A 20,302-nucleotide genomic window follows, 5' to 3' on the forward strand; every position below is an offset into this window, starting at 1 on the left:
GCGTATCTCTGAAATTACTATTCAGTTAGTTCAGCAGCACATTGCTATGGGTTACAGATAGTTTGTCCCCACAAAGATCATGTGCTTGGGGATTGATCCTCATATGATAGTAACAGAATCATTAAGAGGTGGGGGTATGGTGGGAAATAATCAGGCCAGGAGGCCACCACCCACAGAAGAGATTACTGGCCTTCTTGAAGAAGTGGGTTAGTTCTCACAGGACTGAATTAGCTACTACAAGAGCCAGTAGTTACAAAGTGAGGTTACCCTATGTGTTTGGCTTGTGCATGGGCTACTACCTTGTGATGTCATCTTCCATGCCATGGTGTAGCTAAAGCTCTCACTAGAAGTGCCCGCCTCATCTTGGACTTTCAGCTTCCAAAACTGTGAGCTAAATAAACCTTTCTCTTTATAGATTATCCAGCTGCAGGTGCTTTGTTATAGCAACACAGAATGAACTAAAATACACATGCACAGAATATCGCTAAGTTTAACACCTACTTAGCAAGAATAGTTAAAATAGGAAGCTACCAGATGGGAAGTATTATTCACAGCACCCATACGTGAGCCAGAACATAAATTACTACATATTACACAGCTGACTTGAGGGCATATTTTGTGCTGGGGCTGGCACCAGAATTTCTAGACGCAGTTCTGCTGGGTGTTCCACTGAATAGAATAGTTTCTTTCTTTTTCTTCTTTCCTTCTCTCCCTCCTTCCTTTTCTCCTTTCCTTCCTTCTTTCTTTCTTCCTTGTGCTCAAAATTGAACCCAGAGTCTTGTGCACACTAGGCAGATGCTCTACCATTGATCTATCCCCCCAGCCCTTTTACATTTTAAAATTTTGAGACAGAGTTTTGCTAAATTGCCTAGGCAGGGCCCAAACTTGAGATGCTCTGGCCTCAGTCTCCTGAGTAGGTGAGATTATAGGCACACACCACTGTGCCCTACTCTGCACAGTACTTTTGGATGGCAGAACTGTTCACTTTATTTAGTATGTATGGGGATGAGGAGTTAAAAAATACACTCATGCTAAGAAGTTATGATTTCTGTCCACAGAAAGGGCCAATCAGCAGGCTACAATTTCTATCTCTTTACATCTGTGCTTTTTTCAGAAACCACCAAGTTTCACTTCTCAGGAAACTAGAGGGCAGCATCCCAAAGGCTTGGCTTCTGGCCCAGCCACAGGATGTGTTATGGGATGGATGCCTGAGGATCACATGACACATCGCCAGAAGTTTCCCACTCTGCCACTTATCCAGAGAGGGGCTTCAGACTCCTCATCAGTATAGCAGGAGAAGCAGCAATGTCTTGGTAATAAAAATGTCTTGGTAATAAAAAGCATACTTTATGGATTTCAAACATCTTGTAATCAAATGCCAATAGGAAGAATGTTATATCCCTCCTTTGCTTATAGAATCATTTTAGTCTCTACCCTGCCAGTTTCTTCAGATGTCACCGATTTATCAGACTTAGAGACTTTTCTTTAAAATGAGTTAAAAGACAGGAACCACTGAAGTTGCTATTTTAGTTACAGAAAAAAATGTAATAAAAAAGAAAGCCACCCTGGTAGTCAGAGGATCAAAGATGATCTTGCTGTTTGCTAGTCCTTCAGCCTGATGTCTTATAAATAGACTGCATTCTGGCTAATCTGGTAGCACTTTATCTTTAGATGTGAAGATTTGAAAAGAATAAACTTGTTAGCTGAAGAAATCCTGAATGGGTAGGAGCTTGAGGGGGAGGTGTCAGCTGGGAAGATGTGATTTCAAGCCTGTAGTCCATCTGTGTGTTTCAAGGGAAATTGTGACTGAGAATCAGAGAAGGAGAGGAAGACAATGGGACACCAAGGTGCCCCTCTTGAAACCAGGTCCTATACAATCCAAGCACTGGATATATTAACCTGAGGGAAGGGAAATGCCACACTGTCCACTGTGCAACAATGTGTTCATTTCTCATGGCTGCTGTAACAAATTACCACACTTAAAGCAAGATTTTATCTTACAGTTCTGGATGTAGGAAGTCCAAAATGTGACTGCTGGGCTGCATGCTGCTGGAGGCTTTGCTTCTTCTGTTTTTGCCTTTTTTGGTTTCTAGAGGCTGCCCAGATTCCTTGGTTTGTGATCCCCTTCCTCCCACTTCAAAGCCACCAGGGAAGCATCTTCAAACCTGAGATGCCTGCTTCCATCACAGCATCTTCTCCTCTGACTCTGACCTCCTCCCTCCCTTTTGTGAAGAGCTTTGTGGGCACATCAGACCTATGTGGGTAATCTAAGATACTCTCCAAACTTCAAAATCTTTAACTTAAGTGTATCTGCACAGCTCCTTTTGACAAAGAAGGAAATATATTCACAGGTTCTTGTGACTAGAACATAGACATCTTTAGAAGGTCACAATTCAGCCAAACATGTCAAGATGTGACAGATATTTTTGTTTCCGTAGTGACTTTGGGGTCAAATTGGCTTTAGACAGTGACTACTCTCATGGCTTCCATTTCTCCTTTCAGCTGTCTGGGTTACACCGAACTGGGGAATCATTAACTGTCAAGCAAGGCTACCTCAGGGGCTGTGGCCAGCACCAGGTCTTATGTTTAATCTAAGTCAATAACAGCAAAGGAGTAATCAGTCTTGAGTTGTAAAATGTGAAAACCTGAGGGATCTAAGAATCTGTGAGATCCGGTCCTCTTCTGAGCAGAATGGGCTACAGAGAGGTCAGGCAGATGTGCCAAGGTCAGTGGCTAGTTAGTGACACAAGAAATGAGCACCTGCTTCCTGGTTCTCTTCTTAGGACATCCCCTGGATTGTGAATTATGCTGAGGAAACCCTCTGGCATGTAACCAAGCCACTGACTATATAATCTTCTCATTTCCCCCACGATATTGGGCTAAAAATGGAAAAAAAAGAGTGAAAAATTGAATCTCTGTGAAGTTTGCTGATCTAACTACTATTTACCAATATACTTATGCAAAGAATGACAGAATAGGGGCAACTGGATTTAAATATGAGATTAAAGGAATTTTTTTCTTAGGCCCAGAAATATGATCTGAGGAATAAAGATGAAGTGAGTGTGGAGGATAAAGCCTAGATTTCTTGGGCTTTTAAAAAAACGCTTGCTTTTCATCAAAGTTTATAGAATGGTATGTGTTGAAGGCCATGTGTGAGATGTTGTCCTAAGTCCTGAGAAAAAGAAAATCAAAGAAGGTTTTATTTACCCTATTTAGTTTTGGATTTTCTGAACTCCTGAAAATACAGAGAAACAACTTTAAAACACAACAGTCTTTAGATTGCAAAAGTGAGGCATTGAATTAAAATAATAGAATACATAATGTGTCAAAAAATGTGAAATGTAGTTTAGATATAGTCACACTCCTTTTAAACTCTTTGTGGATGACAGCCTATTCCCCTACTTAACTAGAATTGCTTAATGTACCAATAGTAAACAAACACTTAGGTATGCCTAAGATATGGACATGCAGAATTTGGACAAATCCTGATGCTGATGGAGGAAATAAATGCCAACCCTCATTCTGTCTCTTTGTCATTTGGGTATGTAGCTGTCATCGGCCTGGACTGATTCATTTACTTTTTTCCTATGGTACTTGTTAAGTCAGTTTCTCTCGTACCATAAATCATTCCAGTGGAACAAGGCAGTCTATTTTGGAAACTGAATGAACTCTCTCAGGTCACTTGGCATCTTGTGATTCAATTCATTCATAAATGTATTTTTCAGTATGGAAATATTTAGGGAAATAAACTAATTAGAAATAATGTGATTAGTTTGACTTGGAAACTCATTTTCACTTGTTTGTAGCCTTGAAATTGCCTGTGACAGGAAATGGAATTAAGTAGAAGGAAGAGAGGAGAGAGATGGTGTTGAAAAAGTTGTCTCTGAGTTGGAGGTGGTTGGAGAGGAGTCGGGCACTTTCAATGCCAAAGTTAACTTCAGATTGTAAGCTCCATGGCTTGCAAAAGTCTAAGGTTTTTGAAGAGGGCTAATTGGCAGAAGCTTCCATCTTGTGAAAAACAGGTCAAACTGCGAGACTGACTGACTTGAATATGGGCCACTTCTTCAGAAATTACACATTGGTTGAAGGCAGCAGTAAGTAGAGTGAGTTTCATAAGCATTTATATGTTTTTTCTTGAAACACTCTGATGCGTTCTCCGTGCAACCTTTAATTGTAAACCACTCAATGCCACCTGCAAGAAAAAAAAAGAGGTAGAGATAGGGGAATGTCTTGGGAGGCACAACCTACCTGGCCTCAGATGTTTCACATAACTAACAGGTTTGGGTTTTTGGTTGTCGTTTGTTTAAAGACAAAGAAAAACAGCAAAACCTTTAGGTTTATCAAATCTAGAGTTTCTACCTCAAAATGGCTCATTTTATCATCTTGTCTTTAAGAATGCCCACTTAAATTAGTTTAGTTGCAACACATGAGTTTGGAAATTATAAAACAAAATAGCTTTTCATTTCAGATTAATAAAAGCCATGTGATTAGCATTGATTATGTAGAAATTTCTGAAGTGTTTGTAGCTTTTTGGAAGCATGCTGATAACCATTCCCTAATTTCAGCCAGGTCAGAAGTTATTCAGTGGGCCAAATCCATAGAAGAATTATGGAGATATGTAAACGCTTCTGAGAAATGGAGGCTTATCTATGACTCTACTGATTTTTCCCTTAGGTTAAGAAGTATCTTCACTGTAGAAAATACAAACAAAAATGCAAACAAAGTAGAAGACATGACTTCCCACAATTCTTCCACCCTGAGCTTCAGTTATATGGAGGAGGACAAAAGGACCAATTCCCTTATAGCAGCAAATGAGAAACAATGATTTCTCAACTGGAGATGTTTTTGGTCCCCCAACCCCAGGACATTATATAGACCCAGAGACATTTTTATTATCATAACTGGATAAGGCAGCAAAATAGGGAGAGGAGGTACTCTGGAGACCTCAGAAATAGATGTATAATAGGGATGCTACTATACATCTTACTATACAAACGACTCTTGTATTAGCTTTCCTTTACTATGACAAAATTTCTAATATAACTGATTTAAAAAGAAGAAAAGTATGTTTAGGCTGATGGTTGCAGAAGGTTCAGTCCATGGTCTATTAGCCTGTTGCTTTTGGGCCAGTGGTGAGACAATGCAATCATAATGGGAAAGCACAGCAAAGGAAGCCACTTTACGGCAGCCAAGAAAGAAAAAGAGAGACGAAATACCATCCTAGAGCATGCAGCCAGACCTAACTTCCTCCTACTAGGGCCACCTCCTAAAGATTCCACTGCCTCCCAGCAGCATGTGGGGACCAAGCCTTTAACACACCTGGACCTTTCAGGGACATTGAAATTCCAAATAATAGCAACCGCTCCCCATAACAAAGAATTACTGTTATTGGCCCAAATGTCAATAATGTCCAAATTCTATTGAAAAAAATCCTATTGAAAAAAATATTTTAAAAATGTAAGTGTCAAGGGCCAGGGATTTAGTTCAGTGGTTCTGGCATCTGCCTCGCAAGCACAAGGTCCCGAGTTCAATCCCCGGTACCAAAAAAAAAAAGTAAGTTTCACTTTGTTTCAGTGTGAAATGGCAAAATTTCCAAGTTAGGAAACTCTTCTTCCCACAACACTGTAGTCATTCATTCTAGGTCTTTGATCATCAGGAAGCATTGTTAATATTCTGCTGTGTAAGCTTCTAGCTCTTTTCTAGGCATAAAATCATTTAATTCTTATTTCGATGTTGGTCTGATTAGATGACTCTCTGTCCTCATTCAGGAATAGGAGGCAAGGTCTGAGAACCAATGACTCATAGTAACTAGGGGCCTTGGCATCGATAAAGAAGGGGTCTAGAGCTTGGAGAGGAGAGGTTGTTGAACAGATCTCAGTAACCCTCTTAATACCAAAAAGCCCTTGAGATATGACCCCATGATTCTCCTCTCCCAGCTAACTTTGATTCCTTTTAAATTTTGTTCTCTACTTCTAATTCCATTGAAAGAGAGTTTTGCTTTGTTGATTTGTATTCATATGTGATACCACTTCTTGGCCTTTTGGCTAAGATCAAGTGTATTCATATGTGATACACTGTCTGTACAATTTTGCAACTGACTTTTTTCTTACACAGTATGAATGTTAATTATATCAACTTGACTGGATTAATAAATGCCTAGAGATTAATAAAGCATAGTTCTGGATGTGTCTGTGACATATTTCCAAAGATGATAGGCATGCAGGCCAGTAAACTGAGGGAGGATGACCCACCCTGGTTGTGGATGGCACCAACTAATAGGCTTATAGCCTAGATAGAATAATAAAAGGGAAAGAAGAAAATAGGCTCCTTTTGGAAGAGCTCCAGACTGCTTGAGCAGGTGTGTCTTTTGCTGCTGCTGCCTTTGGACATCAGTTTCTGGTTTCTTCTGTCTTCCAATGCAGACTCATACCAACAAGCTTCCACACCTTCCACTTTGAACTGGTACTACTCCCCTGCTCCACTTCCCTACCACCATAAACTAAGCAGCTTTGCTCCGTGCATGCTTCCATCATGAGGTTCCATCATGATGCTTTAGAGTATGTTGACCATGGACTGAATCCCCTAAAATCATGAACTGAATTAAATTTCTGCCTCTTTAAGGTGTGAGTGTCGAGTATTGTGTCTTAGCAGCAAGAAAACTGACTCATACACTGAGCAACATTTTAAAGATTTTTCCCATGTTAACAAATGGATCTAATTTGTTCCAAATATTTCATCACATTATTCCATGGCCTGAATATAATATCATTTAACAGCCCCCTAATTTAATAGCCCCCTAATTTAACAGGTAAGTGTTTAAACCATTTCCATTGCTTCACTGTTAAATTTAGTGCTGCAATGATAATTTTGATATATGCCTTTACATATAAATATTTCTCTGTGGTAGATTCCAAGGAAAAGAACTCCTTTGTAGATGGCTGTGCTCATTTACATTTTAATGAAAATATACAATTTGTCTCAAGTGTATTGGATCAGTCGAACTATCATTGGAAAGGTATAAGAGTTACCATTTTCCCACACTGTCACTAAAATTGATAGATTGATTATTGATTGTGGTACTGGGTATTGAACCCAGGGGACTCTACCACTGAGCTACATCTCTAGCCCCCTATATTTTATTTTGAGACAGAGTCTCACTAAGTTGCCCAGGTTTGCCACAAACTCAGTCTTTCTACCTTAGCCTCCCAAATACCTGGAATTACAGGTGTGTGCTACCATACCTGGTAAAAACTTTTATGTGTCTTACCATTATGAGGGGTTAAAAATCTTATATTATTTCTGTAATTTATACTTCCTTGTTTTTTTTCTAATAACAAAGTCGAGCAGCCCTTTTTTAGGTTTATTTATATTTTCTTTTCTAAGAATTTCCTTCATTTTTCCTTGATTTATTTTTTTGTTTTTGATGGTTAGTCCTTTTCAAAACTGATTTTTAGGGATTATCTACTCTGGCTAGATATTAATGTGTTTATTTCTCTTATCCACGTTCCAACTACTTCTACTCAGTTCATTGCTTATCTTTGACATTTTCAAGTTACCATTTATTTTATGAATTTAAAAATATTGATATATTCAAATTTAACTATCATTTCCTTTCTGAATTTTGAGTTTTGTATGTTAAAGAGGCCTCCTTTGTTTGAAACTTTAAATATGTCCTCCAGTTTTTCTTCTACTGTTTTCATCATTTGGATTTTTATATTTAAATTTTTAGTCCAAGTAGACAAAGGAGCTTCACTGTATGTGATATGTGGTATTGCATTATGTATTAATTATGTATTAGTTATGTATTAATTGTTGTAAGAGCCTGGCTTCCCAGCAGTCTGGGAGGCTGAGGCAGGAATTATGGGTGAGTTTTGACCCAGTCTGGGCAATTTAACAACTTAGCAAGATCCCATCACACACACACACACACACACACACACACACACACAGATCTGGAAATGTAGCTCATTGTGAAGAACTTGAGTTCAACCCCCCAGTATCACAAGAAAAAAAAAAAGAAAAAAGAAAAAGAATAATGAAGATGTGAATGGAGTAAATGAGGCAATGTGTAGGTTTATTAGTGCTCAGGAGTCAAATTACTTGTATTTGAATATCGGCTATAAAAGTCATTAGCTGTGTAACTTTGTACAATTAACTTAATCTGTCTATGCCTTAGATCTTTCAGTTTTAAAATGGTGATAGTAACAGGATTCATCCAACTCATATCATTGCATTGTTGGTGTAATGTAGTCCCAACAAACCCCTTTATATAACATCTGGAATATAGTAAATGCTCAATGAATGTTTGCTGTTATAAGGATCTTCCCTGTACTTTACTGTAACTATGCATGCTTTTTATTATAAAGACTTACCTTTCACATGACTCTCCTGTATACAGTACTGACCAGGCTTTGTTTTGCAGGTTCTAAAATCCAGAAGGCATCCATGGAAGGGGATTGAGAGATTGCATGACCTACAAATCACACTTCCAACATCTCCAAATGCAGAGATGAAAAAATAAGGCAAAAATATTGAAGACCAGAGAGTGAGAAAAAATAATGAAGAAGAGATCCGAAATTAGAGCAGTGATTTTCAACTTTAAAAAGTAAGCAACATTTAAAAATTATAAAAATTCACAAAATTTAAATTGTTTTGAGAATTTAGTGAGGGAAATTTCATGACATATGCTACATTAATGAACTGGACCTGAGAATAGTCAGAATGAGGATAGGTGATCTAAACAACTCAGTTGATTATAATTTGTTCAATTTCTTAGTGCCTAATTAAATCAAACCAAAGTCATTTTACCATAGAATTTAATTTCAGTTATATATCCATTATTAGGACTTCATTTCAATGCCTATGGTAGTATAGTGTATATAATAGTTTTTCATGAATATTTATTACTTGATTAATGATACATATTAGTTATCTTTAATACTTAAATTCAGGGGCTCAAAGATGTTATTAACTTTGAGTATGTAAAACTAGCCCAGAAATTTGTGAACTTAGGCAATATAAGTAAGGTTGGAAAGACATTATCTAGAAGATTGGTTTCCTAATTTCCATGGGTATCTGATTTATTTGAGTGGTTAAAATAAAATCCACGGATTCCTAGAGGCACCATGGACCTGAGTTAATGCATAGGAGGTAGGGCCTGAGAATTTGTATTGTAGATAGGTAGTCATAGCTGAGATGCTATGAGTTGGCTATGGATATCTGAGCCACTGTTGGAGACCCACTGAATCTATCAATTTGAGTCCTTTATAGCAACAGTTCCAAATCTTCCTAGCAGCAGGGACCAGTTTTGTGGAAAACAACTTTTCCATGGATGCGGTGGTAGGGAGGGATGGTTTTGTGATGTCAAGTGCATTATTGCATTTATTATGCACTTTATTTCTATTATTACTACATTGTAATGTATAATGAAATAATTATACCACTCACCATAATACAGAATCAGTGGGGGCCCTGCACTTGTTTTCCTATAACTAGATGGTCCCATCTAGAGGTGATGGGAAGCAGTGACACCCAAAGTACGTTGCTCTTGTCCAGTCTACTCTATACTCTCATTTTGGTTGCTGTCACTGCAGAAAACTCTGCTTCACAAAAACAAAATGTTGGAAACGGAAGCAAGTTTTTCAGTGCTGTTTGTGGCCATATCATGATATTCTGCCTTGACTCTAACCTAGACCATATGGAGATTTGAAATTGTCTCAAACATACTATTTTAAGGCTATGGTCATTTGTGATCTCAAGCAGTCAATCTTCTTCTGGGATGAACAAAGTTGGTGTGCTTAGCTTATTCACAAATGAATCACAGATCCATTCCTTCCAAGTTTGGAGGTCTTTTGTGGTTGAGAAGTAATGCTCAAACATTTTAGAAAGCAGAGATAGCAGACCATGCACTAGCTGGGAGAAAGAAGACCTTGACTCAGTCTTTTTCAAAATCTCTGTAAATGTTTGAAACATGTCAAAAATCCCAGTGTTCACTTGTCACTCTTATAATTCCAGTTTGGCTTTGAGTGTAGCCATTTTATCTGCCAACTTGAACATAGTTTTCATTCTCCCCTGAAATGACAGATTGATTTTCTTGAGCAGGTTGACTATGTCACACAAGTAAGTATGTTTTGCGATCCATTCTGTGTCATTGTAACTCCAAAATTCTGGCCAGTGATCTACCTTCAGAAAGCTATCTCACTTCTGTGTATAAGAGAAGACATGTGCTCCACATTCATTTCTTTACAAAGCTGCATGAACAAAAATAAGTTGAGGGTATGTACTTTAATATAGTTTAATTGTGTTTAATCACATCCTGCAAAACATTGTCAAGTTCAGGTGACTTTTTTTGGCTAGCCAGCGTTTCTTTGTGGATAACACAATGTGTAGACTCACACTGAGAAGTGACCTCTTTGATCTGAGTAGTGAAACCAGAAAGCCATCTAGTCATGACAGCCACTCTGTGCACATACCAACACAAAATGACCAATTTAGTTTTCCTGATATATAATCATTCAAAGACTTGCGTAGTTCTACAGCTGTGGTGTTGGTCTGCAACAAAAGTGCACGTAGCATATATTCATGTATATCCTCCTAAAATCACACAAAAACAAGCATTGTTTCCTTGTTGTCAACATCAGTAGACTTGTTAAACTGGACTGCGTGCCACAGTGACTCATTAATTCTCTCTGACAATTGTGTCTCAATATCATTTGCTGTTTCATCAATTTGTCTAGTTATGGTGCTAGCTAAAAGATGAACACATGCTGGTTTTTTTTTTAACTGTAACCTCTCCTAAAAGTTCAAGACAAATGACTTTAGCAATAGGCAAGATCAACTCTTCACCAATAGTAAAGGGTTTTCTAGCTTTAGCAATGTGATTAGCCACTAAGAATGACGTTTTTAGTGCTAACACATTTGATAAAGTGGTAGCCTTCAATAATTGCTTCTGTCCTTTGTGTTTACATTTGTTTCTTTTGAAAAACTCTAAATTCTTGTCTTTTAATGTATACTGCTTGGTCGACATGTGGCAAAGCAGTTTTGAAGGTTTCATGACTTCACTGGACAGCAGGTCACCACTTATTACATTGAGTGGGCTTGAAGAATATAAATCACCTGTTGCAATGAAGCCATAATTTAAGTAGAACTCTTGATATTTTCTTTTAAATGCAGCTTTCTTCTTTTGCTATCAATTATAGAGTCTTCTGTTGATCTCATCATTGGCTCATTCCCCCTTTTCGAAGAAGCTCTTCAGTGATGTTTGTTTTTTACTCATTTTGGCAAGGGTTAGTTTGTGAAGTTACCAAAACTGTGACTGAGACGAGACCACAATGTGGAGGAAAAATGTACAGAAGTGGTAAATAAAATAATGTGCAGACCATAAAGCACCAAAAGAAATATCAGATTCTGACTTAAAGCCTCCTCCTGGTGCAGTTGTACAACTGAAATGCATCAACTCACCTGCCACTATAAATACTGCCACCAGATGCACCTTAATTATTAGTTGCCACTCACTGATAGGGTTTGTTTTGTTTCTTTGGTACCAGGGATCAAACTCAGGACCTTACACTTGTGAGGCAGGCACTGGAACTACAGAGCTAAATCTCTGGCCCACTGATAGAGTTTTGATAGGAGTCTGCAGTCCATTGATTTATTATGGTATCTGTGTAGTCAAACCACTCTGCTAATATTAATCTGTATTTGCAGCTGCTTCCCAGAGCTAGCATCACCTCCTCAGCTCCATCTCAGAATATCAGGCATTAGATTATCATAAAGAGCACACAGCCTAGATCTCTCAAATACAAAGTTCTTAATAGGGTTTGCAATCCTATGAGAATCTAATGCCACAGCTCATCTGACAGGAAGTAGAGCTCAGGTGGTAATATGAGCAATGGGGGAGAGCAGCAACTACAGGTGAAGCTTTGCTCATTTGCCCAATACTCACCTCCTGCTGTGTGGCCTGGTTCCTAACAGGCCACAGACCAGCATTAGTCTGTGGCCCACAGGTTGGGGAACTGTGCTTTATAGTACTTCCTACAGGAAGCCCTGACCAGTGATGAGGAGCTCATCACCATTAAAAATAGCTCAGATCTGGGCTGGGGATTTAGCTCAGTGGTTCCGGCAAGATCCCAAGTTTAATCCCTAGTACCAAAAAAAAAAAAAGCTCAGATCTGTAATTGAGACACGCTGTAACCTCATGTTCACTGTTCCCATCTTTCAATATATAATGATCACCATTATGCTTTTAAAAATTTTATTGGTACAATTTAGGTATACATAATGATAACATTCATCATAGGGAATTGTACCTGTACATATGAATCTTGATTCCTCTTTTTTTCCAATTACCTTCCCCTCCTTTCAACCCCTGTTCTCTTTCTTTCTTTACAAAAGCCTGTTTCCATTTTTTCCTTCTTTTCTCATTTTTTTCTTTTTTCTTCCTTCCTTTCCCCCTCCCGCCTCTCTATTTCCCCCTTCTTTTTGAATAATTTTTTATTTCACATTGTCTATTATACATTTTTGTCCCTATTTACACTTTCAATGTCTTACACCAGCAATACAATGTGATATTTACATATGTGTGAACTGTTTATTTCACTTAAGAGTGTAGCTTCAAGGTGCATCCAATTAGCTATATATGTCTCAAGTTTATCCTTCTTTATGGCTGAGTAACAGTCCATTGCATAGAAAAAGCACATCTTTTTATCCATTCTTCAGTTGATGAGCATTTGGGCTGTTTACAAACTGTGTCACTATGAACATGAGTGTGCATATACTGCTGTGGTATGATGCTTTTAATTCTTTTGGGAAGATCCATAGAAGAGGAATAGCTGGGTCAAATGGGACCTCTAATCCTAGTTTTTTGAGGAATCTCCATGCTGATTTCCACAGTGGTAGCACCAGTCTGCATTCCCATCAACAGTGGGGAAGGGTTCCTTTTCCCCCACATTCCCAGCAGCATTTGTGGTTGGTTGATTTCTTGATAACAGCCATTCTTTCTGGAGTGAGGTGGAATCTCAGCGTTGTTTTTGTTTGTTTTTTTAGCATTGTTTTAATTCGCATCTCTTGAATGACCAGTTATGTTGAACATTTTTTCATATATTTATTTGCCATTTGTACTTCTTCATCTGGGAAGTGTCTATTCATTTCAGATGCCCACTTTTGGATTGGGTCTTTAAATTTGCGGGGGGTCTGATTTTTTTCACTTCCTTGTATTTTCTAGATATTAGTCCTTTGATTGAGGGACTACTGGCTAGAATTTTTTCCCACTCTGTGGGTTATCTCTTCACTTTGTTAGTAATTTCTTTTGTGGTACAAAAGCTTTTTAATAGTTAATAATTTATAATTTAATAATGTTAATAATTGATCACCTGAAAAAAAGATTCGTAGAAATTTTGTATGATATATTTTGTATCTCCATCTGCCAAATTAGGGGTTAGAAGAGGTAACTTTTATTTTTTATTTTTCAGAAGAGGTAGCTTTTATGCTGGGGATTTAGCTCAGTGGTTCCGCTGCCTGTCTCACAAGTGCAAGGTCCCAAGTTTGAGCCCTGTTACCAAAAAAGAAGAGGTAACTTTTAATAGAAAACAGTCTGGCTGATGAGTCTTATTAACCTCTGTTGACTGTTCTTAGGTTCAACCTCATCTAAAGACACTTAAGAACATTCATGTTTGTTTTTTCACTGTGTATGACACATTTTCAATCCCTAATCAATATTCAATCGACAAAATTTTTTTAAGAAAGCAGCTTTTGGGTCAGGGATTTAGTTCAGTGGCGCTGCACCTGGATTGCAAGTGCAAGGTCCTGAGTTCAATCCCCAGTACTGGAAAAGAAAAAAAAGGGAGCTTATACTAGGTAAGTAACATGTGATTGCTTCCCAAAATATACCTTTCAGCCAGGTGTTATAATTGCCCATATTTCATATAGCGGAAAGCTGCAGTCTTAATTAAACTTGCATGAATGGCAGAGACAAAATCAAAACCAAAAAAATTCTGTTGAAGTCCACGCCCTTGTTCTTGGCAAGCACACTATGTCCCCAGCTGCTTTTATGTATTCCAGGACTTCTGTTACCTCTTCTTGCTGGAGGCTTTGGTTTTTCCCGAAATGGGTCAGCTGCTTGTGAGATTATGAAATCTGCTGTTCTTCAGGACATGCCAGAGGAAGTTTTCCTCCTGCATTTATGATCAATCAATCTCACCATTTGCCATTGGAGACCCACCCAGTACTCAGATCTGGTGCCCAGGGGCCCAAAGGTGGAGCTCACATGGTGCCGGGTCATGCACTGCTTGCCTGGAGGCCCTGCACTGCTTCTGGGCAAGACCTGTTCCTGCTTTTCTCTCTTGCTGTCAGACGTCCCACCTTCTGCTTCCACATTCAGCATCCACAGCCTTCTTCCTTCTAAAATCTCTGTCCTGAAATTCTTCACTGAGACTGAAGATGAAACCTTAACTTGCAAATCTTTTTGGTGACCAGTTCTTCAGTTGTCAGAATACTTACAATTATGCTCTCAGATCCCATTTTCTTTTTCCAGTCTCTTTATCTAAAAATTTACTGATTTTATTAACATATCTACTACCTGATATTTTCCAATTCAACAACTAAGTATATAATGCTTTAAGTTAAATGTAAAATGAATACTTTTCTTATACCATTAATTCTGAAGTATGTTAGTCTATGTATGACTTTATTAGTGAAAGAACAACCTATATATAGTTATTTATCTATGTTAGATATAATTATATGTAGATATAGATATTTAAACATGTATTATGAATCAGGATGATGACAGTCTTTTAAAGTAACTACCCTCTACTTTATGGGCAGTCCCGAGAAGAAGTTAAGTAAGTGTCAACAACAGAATTTTTCTTTAGCCTGAATTTTCTTTTTGCGTTCACATTTTCCTATGTGGAGCAAAATTAGTGCAATTCCCTGTATCATTTTTCACGTTATCCAAAACATTGAAAAAAATTGCAAAATTTCTTCACCTCCTCACATTCTCCTCTCCTTTGTGGGGGAGAAGTATAAGAAATTAAAATGCAACAGAGACCCAAACTGTGCAGTTTGAGTCTTGCTGCCATCTCTACAAGGAATAATCAGAGCTGTTGAGCACTGTGCTTAGCAGTAAGAGGAGTGTGGGAAATAGAGGCCTTAACTGCAGGTTTGTGGGCCAGACTGTGTGTGTTTATCTTGCATGTAGTTTTCAAAAATTATATTAGTTGTCAATATTTTAAAATTGGGATAGTTCTCATACAATTTGTGTTTTTAGCTTTCCATGAAGAATCAGGTGCTCTCCCTGGGGTAGGGTCTCCTTTCTCCATCTTGGCAAATGCCTGTAGCTGGGTCCTCACTGCCCCCCTTTAACCAGAGCCTTTCCTGTTGGGTTATAGCTGCCTGGTTTCTCCAGCTTACAGTCTCTGGCCAAACATTTTAAGCATTTGAGTTGTTGACCTCAGTATTTGGAACCAAAAGTCTCTAAGTATGAATATTAGAGTTTTTTTCTTCTGAGATGCCTTGTAGATTGCTCCTACTGGACTGTGGTCTGCACACCATCAGCATCACCCACACATGGAGCTTGTTGGAAATGCAGAATCTCAGGCTTCATCCGAGACTACTGGATCTAACTCTTCCTTAGATCCCCCAGTAATGCCTATGCAGCTTAAATCTCTGACATACTGCTGTCGAAGCCACCTTCTCTGCTCCTTCTGCTCTTCTAACTTGGTCCAGCACAGAGCAGCTGTGCTCATTGCCATCTTTGCATTTTACTGAGAGGGAAAAAAAACATCCCATGACAGTATTTGAGCTCATCTGTTTGAAGACATGTGTATGAATAGCTGCCAATTTGAGCCACTTTAAGAGTTTTTTCAATTCCTCCAAAAGAACTGAAAACTCCGTTATCCCTTATGTGGTTCTTCTTATAAATAAAGAAATGTTGAAATTGGTGAAAAAGAGCACTCAGAACAGGAAAAGTGCTAGGAAGGCTGCATCTGTGCTTCTTTTGTTCCAATTTAATTTACTCATTTTGCCATATTTATAAGTACTTTCTTTTTTTTTTTTTTTGGTACCGGGATCGAACTCGGGTCCTTGCACTTTCGAGGCAGGCGGTGGAACCACTGAGCTAAATCCCTAGCCCTATAAGTACTTTCAATCTAACTTGGTATGTGTGTTCTAGTTTAGGAATGATAATGTATAACACACTATCTATTGACTCAGTTTCCTTCTCTATAAAATGGGGGAAAAAATTTGCCTAACAGGGCTGTCATGAGGATTAAACGAATTAATACATAAAAGTGAAATGTTTAGAACAGAGGCTGAAATACAGTAAGTGCTCAATTAATGCTAGCTCCTATTATTGTTCATTGAGTGCTTACTCAGGTGCACTCAGAGTTTACAGGGAAGAAACTCTTGGAATCAGAAGAGAGAGGGTTTAGAGCAAGAAACAAGAGAAGGTGATGGACTATTCAAGTTAGCGTATTTAAATCCACCTTCCACTTAGTCATATAGTAACTCTGCAGTTCCTTAAGAAGTTGTCCCTCTTGAGTTGTGCTTTCTTAATGACTTACCACCTAAGAGGCAGAATAAGATAAAAACGCTGACAAAGATCATCCTTCTCATTCTTAGATTTGCAGCCAATAGGAAGATAGATGGAAAGACATATCCCACCGTTAACCCTTTCCTGGGGAGATAATATGGTTACAAACTCATGTTAGCCATTTTAAAAGGGAAATGGCTACTAAGTTTCATTTATTTCAGTAAGAAAGTACAAATAAATTTATTTTGTAAAGGAAGATAAATCAGCTGCCTGTCTTTATAAAAAAATTTACCATAAATCCTCTAATTTCAGAATCTTTTAAATTGAGATATCTTCTTATTACCAAATACCATTCCCTCCCTTTATTTTTCCCCTAAATTACAATTGTTTAGTATAAAAATATGAAGTGAAATAGATGATGCTTCCAGAATAATTTTCTGTTAGAAATTGTAACTAGTGATTAAAAGGAAAATTTTCATTTAAGCTTCTTCAAAAACTAATGCTTTCAGGGCCAGGGATTTAGCTCAGTGGCACCGTGCCTACCTCATAAGCACAAGGTCCTGAGTTCAATTCCCGGTACCAAAAAGCAAAACAAAAAACTAATGCTTTCAGCCAGACATGATGGCACATATCTGTAGTCCCAGCACTCAGGAGGCTGAAGCAGGAGGATCACCTCAATTTTGAGGCCAGCCCAGGGTACATAGTGTGTTAAAAGCCAGCCTGAACTACATAGTGAGACTCTGTCTCAAAAATAAATAAGTAAATAAATTTAAAAACTAATGCTTTTATTGTGAAAGTTCATATATATATGTATATATATCTATATATATATATGGAAAAGTATCATCTGAGAGTTAACAAAAGTTAATATTTATTAAAATGCAAGGAAAGGAATTGTCAGATTGGTAAAAATATCCACACCAGTCATTTATGACTTACCTATCTTCTTCATGAATTTTCCTGGTTTGAAGTTCTTTAAAAGTTTGACAAGTAAAATTCCTGATGGACTGAATCCAGTTATAACTGAAAAAAGTGCCTGATCCACCAAGTTCCAAACGGTTTAAACAGTAAAAATTGCCCAAGAAAACAGACAAAAAAATTTTTTTTGTACCGAGGATCGAACTGAGGACCTTATGCTTGCGGGGCAGGCAGCAGAACCACTGAGCTAAATCCCCGGCCCAGATAAGAAAATTTTGTACTTGAATGCTCTCATCTATGTGGAACTTAATCTCTTAAATGAATATAATAAGGCTAAGTCAGTCAACAATTAAACTATAAATTTCACTAAAAATTCACTATGCTGCTGGTTAGTTTGGATATACATAGCTATGTGGGCATTTTATCTGTTTATTGTATAAAGTATGTATTTTTATCTTTTTTCTTTTTGATGCTGGGGATGGAATCCAGGGTGTTGTGTTTTCTTTTCTTTTTTTTTCCCCCATTAACTTTATTGGTACATTTTAGGTATAAAATACAGTTACATTCATCATTGGGATCTTGTACCATTACATGAGTCTCTTGGTTCTTTTTTCTTCCCCTTTCCTTGCCCTCCCTTCACCCCCTCCACCCCTCCCTATTTGCAAAGACCTTGTTTCCATTTTTTTTCTCTTCTCATATTTTTTCCTTTCCCTTTTTTTGTTTCCCCTACCCCTCCCAATTACCCTGCTCTTTTAGACCTTTTCTTCCTGTTACACAATATCAGTTATACATTTTTAAAATTACAACATTAAGATCTGGGAGACATTACCACAGATTTTACAGAATTTAAAAGGATATGGAAAGCATATTACAAAAATCTTTTTTGAAATAAATTTGACAACTTCTAAGAAGTACCTTCGAAGACAAATTAATGAAACTAACTCTGGAGGAAATATAAAATTTGAATAGCACCTATTAAAGAAAGTATATTCCTAGCTTGAAAACCTACCTATATGACAACAGCAGGCTCATAAACATTTTAACTGATAAATTATATCAAACATTTAAAGTAGAAAAAAGAAGGAACACTTCTCCCCTCATTTTAGGAACTCAACATTGTGCTAATCCTAAAACTGGATAAAGATAATAGAAGAAAACAGTATGAACATAGATAGAAATTTGTTTAACAAGACAAACTCTTAGAAGTCAGATCTGGCAGTATGTAGAAAGTGGTTTTGTTATCGGGATGGCAGTGTTGGTTCAGCATTGGAAGATCCACTCCCAAAAGTCATCATTTTAACAGAAGAAAGGAAAAAGCCATATGATCCTGTCACTAGTTGGAGAAAAAGTATTGGACTAAATTCTACAGCTGTTCATGGTAAAAGCTATCAGGAGACTAGAAGTAGAACAGAACCTTCTCAACAGATTAAAGACATGTACTCCATACTTCCAGTAAGAATGCCTTATATGAATGGAGAAGATACAATGCTTTCTCCTTAAGGTGGGGAGCAAGGGCAGATATGCTTACTCTTTATCTGTTGGTTAAACTTTGAAACCTAGTCCCCACCAAAATAGTCTGGCAATAAAATGACATAATTAGGATAGAATTGGCAAGGTAGAAGCAAAATCTTTATATGTAGATGAAATGACCATCTACAGAGAAAATACTAAGAAATCTCTAGGATCCCCTAGAACTTGTATTTGAATTTAGCAGGATTAGAAAACACAAGGTATATATAAAAATTCAGGTCTGTGTATACTTGCTATAAATGAAGAACTGGATATTGAAATTTAAAAGTTATGTGGGAGTACAAAGGACCTAGAAAAGTTAAAAACAAAAACAAAAACAAAAACAGTGTTGGAAGACGTTTAGTACCTAATTTTAAGACTTCTTCTAAAGCTACAGTAATCAGGGCAGTGTTGGTGTAAGGAAAGACATATAGATCATTGGAATAAAACAGAGAATGTAGAAATAGAACCATACATATATGGTCCACTGAGTTTTGAAAGATTATTTAACATTAACATTTTATAGAATATAAACTCAATTCAAGAGCCGAGGAACAGATAGTGTTTTCAGCAAATGACATTAGAACACCTGGTATCCGTATATAAAAAATTAACCTCAACCCTTTTTTTCCATACATGAAAATAACTTGAAGGGATCTATGAACCTAAATAAGAAAGCCTAAAAGTATCAAACTTTAAGAAGAAATTATAAGGGAAAATAGTTATAAATTCAGGGTAGGCAAGAACTACCTAGGATACAAAAAACATGATGTATGAAAGAAAAAAATTGATAAATGAGATTCCGTCAATATTTAGAACTTTAAATGACATCATTAAAATGAAAAGTAGTCCTTAAACAGACCATATTTACAATGCATTTAACCTATGACCAGAATATATAAAGAATTCTTAGAGCTCATTAATAGACAACCCAATTAAAAAGTAGACATAAGATGATAAATAGCCAGTATAGCTCGAGGAATGGTTTGCAACTCTAGAATCAGAAAAATACTAATCAGTACAATAATAAGATTGAATTATACACTCATTAGGGAGATGAAGTTAAAAGTTTTAAAAGCCTTGTCATGACTTTTTGTTTTTGTTGGATTCTCCCCCTTTCCATTTAATTTGTTACACCCAGTGGATTCATTCTGGTGGGTTTCCTGGGGTTGTGATCCTCATTGTCTTTTCCTAGGGTATTGTCTAAAATTTTTTGGAGTGCTGGTTTGGTATTCATGAAGTTCCTGAGGTACTCTTTATCATGGAAGTATCTTATTTCTCCATCAATTTTGAAAGATAGTTTTGCAGGGTACATCAATCTGGGTTGGAGGCTGTTTTCCTTTAGGG

At 37.4% G+C, this 20,302-nt stretch overlaps 1 protein-coding gene across 1 annotated transcript; it reads right to left on the reverse strand.

Annotated features, from left to right (window-relative positions):
- Positions 1-1,203: 1,203 nt before the first annotated feature.
- CUNH9orf57 (chromosome unknown C9orf57 homolog) lies at positions 1,204-17,700 on the reverse strand. The gene is made up of 4 exons (XM_087184101.1): positions 17,468-17,700; positions 16,560-16,672; positions 8,373-8,495; positions 1,204-4,192 (listed from the first exon to the last, which is right to left on the reverse strand). The coding sequence occupies exons 2-4, from the start codon at positions 16,609-16,611 to the stop codon at positions 4,065-4,067; spliced, it is 303 nt and encodes a 100-aa protein (XP_087040227.1). The 5' UTR covers positions 16,612-16,672; positions 17,468-17,700; the 3' UTR covers positions 1,204-4,064.
- Positions 17,701-20,302: the final 2,602 nt, after the last annotated feature.

The sequence above is a fragment of the Heterocephalus glaber genome, unplaced genomic scaffold, assembly GCF_053883595.1.
Source record: "Heterocephalus glaber isolate CG9 unplaced genomic scaffold, H.glaber_assembly_v1.0 deba00001481, whole genome shotgun sequence".
Classification (NCBI taxonomy): domain Eukaryota; kingdom Metazoa; phylum Chordata; class Mammalia; order Rodentia; family Bathyergidae; genus Heterocephalus; species Heterocephalus glaber.